This window comes from Megascapheus bottae, chromosome 23 (genome assembly GCF_031878675.1).
Source record: "Megascapheus bottae isolate mThoBot1 chromosome 23, mThoBot2.hap1, whole genome shotgun sequence".
In the NCBI taxonomy this organism is placed as follows: Eukaryota; Metazoa; Chordata; class Mammalia; order Rodentia; family Geomyidae; genus Megascapheus; species Megascapheus bottae.
The window spans coordinates 31,267,635-31,273,634 of record NC_143531.1 but is presented as its reverse complement, the minus strand read 5'-3'; the positions used below and the strand labels follow the sequence as shown (position 1 = coordinate 31,273,634).

The 6,000-nt window shown below is 42.0% G+C and overlaps 1 protein-coding gene across 6 annotated transcripts in view; it reads right to left on the bottom strand.

Moving 5' to 3' along the window:
- Nucleotides 1-698: 698 nt before the first annotated feature.
- The window catches only part of Mfsd8 (major facilitator superfamily domain containing 8), a 35,502-nt gene continuing 30,200 nt past the window's right edge, over nucleotides 699-6,000 (bottom strand). For 5 of the 6 annotated variants that reach the window (XM_090356961.1, XM_090356963.1, XM_090356965.1 and 2 more), the window contains 3 exons: nucleotides 4,745-4,848; nucleotides 4,409-4,656; nucleotides 699-3,288 (listed from right to left, as the gene is read on the bottom strand). In XM_090356961.1, coding sequence (XP_090213087.1) covers nucleotides 3,082-3,288; nucleotides 4,409-4,656; nucleotides 4,745-4,848 — 559 coding nt within the window. In that variant the 3' untranslated portion in view covers nucleotides 699-3,081. Of the gene's footprint in view, nucleotides 3,289-3,368; nucleotides 3,525-4,408; nucleotides 4,657-4,744; nucleotides 4,849-6,000 lie in introns of those variants that run through there. The other variant, XM_090356962.1, reaches the window with a different exon arrangement.

Sequence of the window (6,000 nt, the reverse complement as noted above, 5' to 3'; positions counted from 1 at the left end):
CTTTATTTAATACTTTGAAGTACTATAAAAATTAGCTTTTAAATTATGTTAAAATTTTAGTTTCATAAATTAAATGTGAAATACTTTTTCTGTAAATATTGTTTATAGTAAAATATGTAGACTTTCATGAGGCTGGGCATGGCTGGCTCACACCTGTAATCCTACTTATGAAGCTGAGATCTGAGGACTGCAGTTCAAAGCCAGCCCGAGGACTAAAGACCATGAGACTCTTATCTCCAATCACTAGAAAACTGGAAGTGGGGCTGTGGCCCAAGGGTAGGTTGGTAGCCTTGAGCTGAAGAGCTTGGGGAGAGCACCCAGGCCCAGAGTTCAAGCTTTCATGATGTCCAAGAAAAAACTGTATGATATAATGTGTTCGTATACAAAGACTAGATGATACTGGGACAGTTATTCTCAATGAACACTAAAGGACTGGAGTAAAATTACTTAGATATGACAGCCTAATATTTAGGATGGTTTGTATGCCAGGAAGATAATTAGGCAAATATACAACCACCAGTGTACTGATTATTTTGGGGGGAGGATTAAAAAATTTACAAATTACATATTTAATTTTTTAAAGCCTAATAGAAAAGTAGACAAGGTAACAGATAGTTTGAAAGGAAGAAATCCATATGATGAACCAAATAGAAATTGTACAATCTTACTAATGGTGAGGAAATGCAAACTTAAACCAGAAGAATCATTTACTTTTATGAGACTTGGTAAAATTAAAACAAAAACTGTCTTGCATCAAGGGCACAAGTACATCAGGACTGTAATCTAGCAACTCTGTAAGGCTGACATCAGGAAAACTGCTGTTTGAGGCCAGTCCAAATCAGAGATTGCCCTTGCCAGGCAAGGTGGCTCACACCTGTAATCTTAGCTACTCAGGAGGCCAAGATCTGAGGATCAAGATTCAAAGCTGGCCAGGGCATTAAAATCCATGAGACTCTTTATCTCTAATTAACCACCAGAAAACTGGAAGTGGTGCTGTAGCTCAAGAAGTAGAGCAGTAGCCTTGAGCTGAAGAGCTCGGGTACATACTTCACTTAATATGATTTTTTCTAAGTCTTTCCATTTCCTAACAAATGGGGCGATGTCATTCTTTCTGACAGCAGCATAGAATTCCATTGTGTACAAATACCACAACTTGTTGATCCACTCATCGACTGAGGGACATCTAGGTTGGTTCCATATCTTTGCTATGGTGAATAATGCTGCAATGAACATTGTTGTGCTAGTGGATTTAGTATGTCCTTGTTTCTGGGTGGTTGGGTAAATGCCAAGTAGTGGAATTGCCGGGTCATAGGGGAGTTCTATGTTTAGCCTTTTGAGGCACTGCCACACTGCTTTCCATAGTGGTTGAACGAGTTTGCACTCCCACCAACAGTGTAGTAGTGATCCCTCCTGGCCACATCCCCTCCAGCATCGGTTGTCATTCGTTTTCCTGATCCTGGCCATTCTAACTGGAGTGAGGTGGAATCTTAGAGTTGTTTTGATTTGCATTTCTTTTACGACCAGAGATGTGGAGCATTTCTTCATGTGTCTATAGGCCATTTTTGTTTCTTCTTCAGAGAAGACTCTCTTTAAGTCTTTGGCCCATTTTTTAATGGGATGGTTGTTACTTTGCAGGTTAGTTTTGGAGTGATTCAATTTTTTGAGTTGTTGATATATTTTAGATATGAGGCCTTTGTCCGTTGTTTGGTTGGTGAAGATCTTCTCCCACTCTGTAGGCTTCCTGATTAGTTTCCCTCATTCGTCATAATCAGTAGAAACCTTGGGCTCTACTAGCAGAGATTTTCAATAGAGCAAAATCTTGATACATAAGGCCATATAATGTGAAGCTAATTGAAAGGACCTCCAGGATATTGAAACAAAAGCCATATAATGAATGATTGTTGTCCTTAATGTACTATGTTGTCTCTCATCTCCTTTGCTGTCCCTTGGTTATCTCATATTGGTATAGTATCTCACTTTGTTATCTGATATATTAAATTTATTTGTATTTGGATATTTGAAATTTGATAGGGAAGGGGGGAAAACCAAGACGGGTGGGAGGTGTGGGGGGGGGAGGGAAATGGGTACCAAGACATGTGAAAGGGTATCAATGTATGTGAATTAATGCACCTTCTATCTGGCAAAAATCATGTAACCCTTTTACTAATTACAATAAAAAAAAAAGAGCTCAGGGACAGCACCCTGGCCCAGAGTTGAATTTCCATGACCAACAACAACAAAAAAGAGATGCCCCATCTCAATCAGTTAAATAGCTGAGCATGGTACAATAAGGAAAGAATAAATAGAATCTCAACCCAGATCAGACCCTATTTTGAAAAATACTAAAATCAAAAAACGGGGCTGGGAGTTTGGCCTAGTGGTTAAAGTGCTTGCCTAGCATGCACGAAGACCCGGGTTCGATACCTTGGTACCACATACTTAGAAAAAGCTGGAAGTGGTGCTGAGGCTCAAGTGGTAGAGCTCTAGCCTTGAGAAAAATCCAAGGACAGTGCTCAGGCCCTGAGCTTAAGCCCAGGACTGGCAAAAAAAAAAAAAAAAAAAAAAAAAAAAGATAAAAGCATGGCTTAATTAGTAGAGCACCTGCCTCAAGTACAAGGCCCCAAGTTTAATCTCCATTTTTGTGCTAGTTCTGGAGCTTTTTTGTTTTTCTTAATGATAGCGCCACTCTTCTTGAGCCACAGCTCCACTTCTGACTTTTTGCTGGTTAACTGAACATAAAAGTCTCCTCTGGGATGGGAGGGACAGTGAGAGAAAAACATGGGGAAAATGGGTATCAGTATTCACGGGGTAATGTACCCACTACCAGATGAATATAACTGTAACCCCTCTATAATCATCCCAACAATAAAATACAATTTTTTAAAAAAGGGGTTTTCTCCTGCCAGGCTTATCTTCAAACTGTGGTCCTCAGATCTCAACCTCGTAAGTAGGACTACAGGCATCTGGCTGCTTTTATAGTTTAACATCAAAATGCAGTATCTGCAGACTGGTACACAGCAGCTGCCTAGCAGAGTAAAACACTAGGAAATGCCACACAGCAAGTGCTTTTCCCTTCTTGGCTTACTCTTGAATCCCCACGTGCCTCACAGAAAAGGCAATGAGTCTCTTGTATACTACTCCCAGGAGTGTGATGGTGAGTATCACTATTCCGCATACGAGGCAGAATGCCCATCGTGGTCCCAGGTAAGTATAAACATGGCTGATGAACACAGGCCCAAGAATCCGTGCTCCGCTTCCAGAAGCTGTTAGCCATCCCATGTACACGCCCTGGTAATCCAGTGTGGGTGGGGAGGATGGGGGAGGAAACAGTATTCAAAATTAAGTTATTTGAAGAAAAAAACAGTGCCAAACTAAACTATGGCAAACAATCACAGCAAGGCCCCCACCTCAAAAACTAAGTGAACAAATAAGCTTATATTACAAAGAAAAATAACTCTAGGACAGGGTTGAGAAGGTGGCTTAGTGGTAGAGTGCTTGTCTGCATGCTGTTCAGGCCCCCAGGACTAGCAAAAAAAAAAGAAAAAACAGGATAGATTTTTTTGTGTGTATGTGGTGCTAAGCATAAACCTCAAGCCTGGGCTGGGAGTTTGGCCTAGTGGTAGAGTGCTTACCTAGAATGCATGAAACCCTAGGTTCAATTCCTCAGTACCACATATACAGAAAAAGCCAAAGGTGGCACTGTGGCTCAAGTGGTAGAGTGCTAACCTTGAGAAAGCCCAAGGCCCTGAGTTCAAGCCCCAGGACTGGCGAAAAGAAAAGCTGGTATTTGGCCGGGAGTTTGGCCTAGTGGTAAGAGTGCCTGCCTAGCATACACAAAGACCCTGGTTCGATTCCTTGGTACCACATACATAGAAAAGGCCAGAAGTGGTGCAGTGCCTCAGGGTAGAATACTAGCCTTGAGGAAAGCCCAAGAACAGTGCTCAGACCCTGAGCTCAAGCCCAGGACTGGCGAAAAAGAAAAAAAAAAAGTTGGGTTTCAAATTTAAAATGCCGAATATGATTTTTAAAGAATCCTCTGTCTTGAGGTTGGAGGCAACGAGTATGAGGAAAAGCATTAGGTAACCCAGTTCTGTTCTCAGACAACTCCCCCTCCCCCCAACACACAATCATCTACGTAAAAGGGAATGGCAGCAAAAAATTTTTTTTTTTTTTTGCCAGTCCTGGGCTTGAGCTCAGGGCCTGAGCACTGTCCTTGGACTTTCTCAAGGCTAGAGCTCTACCACTTGGGCCTCAGCACCACTGCCAGCTTTTTTCTATGTATGTGGTACCGAGGAATCGAACCCGGGTCTTCATGCATGCTAGGCAAGCACTTTAACCGCTAGGCCAAACTCCCGGCTCCATCAAAGCAAAAAAGTTTTTTAAATGTTTACCAAAAGTGGTTGGTTACCTGAGGTCTTGGTCCTATAATTTTTGAATATAGTGTATATGACATAACGTTGCAGGCTGGATAGCCTATTCCAATTAGCGCAGCAGCAGTGAGGAGCTGGGCCAGGTGGATTACTGGGGTATACAGACACCAGGCTTGCTCAATTGGGCAGCCAGTTGGTGGTTCATTGTGATGTTCTCTGGGAGAGTTCCAAAGACCAATAATGATTTCCCCAAAGGTAGTATTAGGAGCTGAATTATTATGTAAATCTGTAAAAACAAAATAGTGCAGAACTTGTTAGTTTAACATAACAGGCTACATAACAAGGGCTAATATCATAGAAACATATAGTTGTACCTTCCCATTGTATTTTAGGCAGTTGACTTCCCCAAGGTAACAAGATAAAGAAGCCAGCCCACACAACTGTGAGTCCTCCCAGTAGAACAGCACGCTCACCAATCCTGTTAAAGAACAGATACTGACTTTTAAATGTCATAATAGTTCTATTATTTTCGTAGTTTAAAAAATAACTTGTAAAAAAAAATAATTGCAGGATACTTATACTAATACAGGACGATTGAGAGTTCTAGGCCAGCCTGGCTATACAATGGTTTTGAGACCAGACTGGGCAACACAGACAATGCAAAAAAAAAAAAAAAAAACCCAAAACAACGACCAAGATCTCTCTGAAAAATACCTAATTTTTGTTTTTTTGTCAGTTGTGGGGCTTCAACTCTGGGCCTCGGTGCTGTTACTGACCTCTTCAGCTCAAGGCTAGCTAGCTAGCACTCTACAACTCTGAGCCACAGCTCCATTTCTGTTTCTGGTGGTAAACTGGAGATAGTCTCTTGGACTTTTCTGCCCAGGCTGGCATTGAACCACGATCCTCCTGAGTGGCCAGCATTACAAGTGTGAGCCCCTGGTGCCTTGCTAGCTAATGTATTTTTTTATATCAAGAAACAAGATACATATCAATTAGGGCATACCTATTTAAGACAAAGGGGTCAGGGTTGATTTTAAAAAGCTGGTCAAAATGTGACAATGTTAAAGAAAAAATTAAAGTATGACAATGTGAGCACTAGAAAAATAATGGTGGCTGGGCGAACATACAGGATAAAGCCTGGCTACCCACCAAGTTCTAGGCTAGTCTGGCCTACAAGACTGTCCCCTCAGTGCTCCCTCGCTTAAAAAAGAAAAAAAAAAAATGCCAGTACAATGTTTCACACCCCAGTGATCCTGGCAGGAGGCAGGGAGTGGTTCAAATTCAGCACAGGCAAAACGTTGATGAGACTTCATCTCAACCAGAAGCCGGGATGATAGTAAACAGCAGCAGCCATCTGTCAGCCACAGTGGGAAATAAAAATAGGAGGATCGGGGCCGGGAATGTGGCCTAGTGGTTAAAGTGCTCGCCTAGCATGCATGAAGACCCGGGTTCGATTCCTCGGTACCACATACATAGAAAAAAGCCGGAAGTGGTGCTGAGGCTCAAGTGGTAGAGCTCTAGCCTTGAGAAAGTCCAAGGACAGTGCTCAGGCCCTGAGCTCAAGGCCAGGACTGGCAAAAAAAAAAAAAAAAAAAAAATAGGAGGATCCAATCCAGGCTGGCCTGGGCAA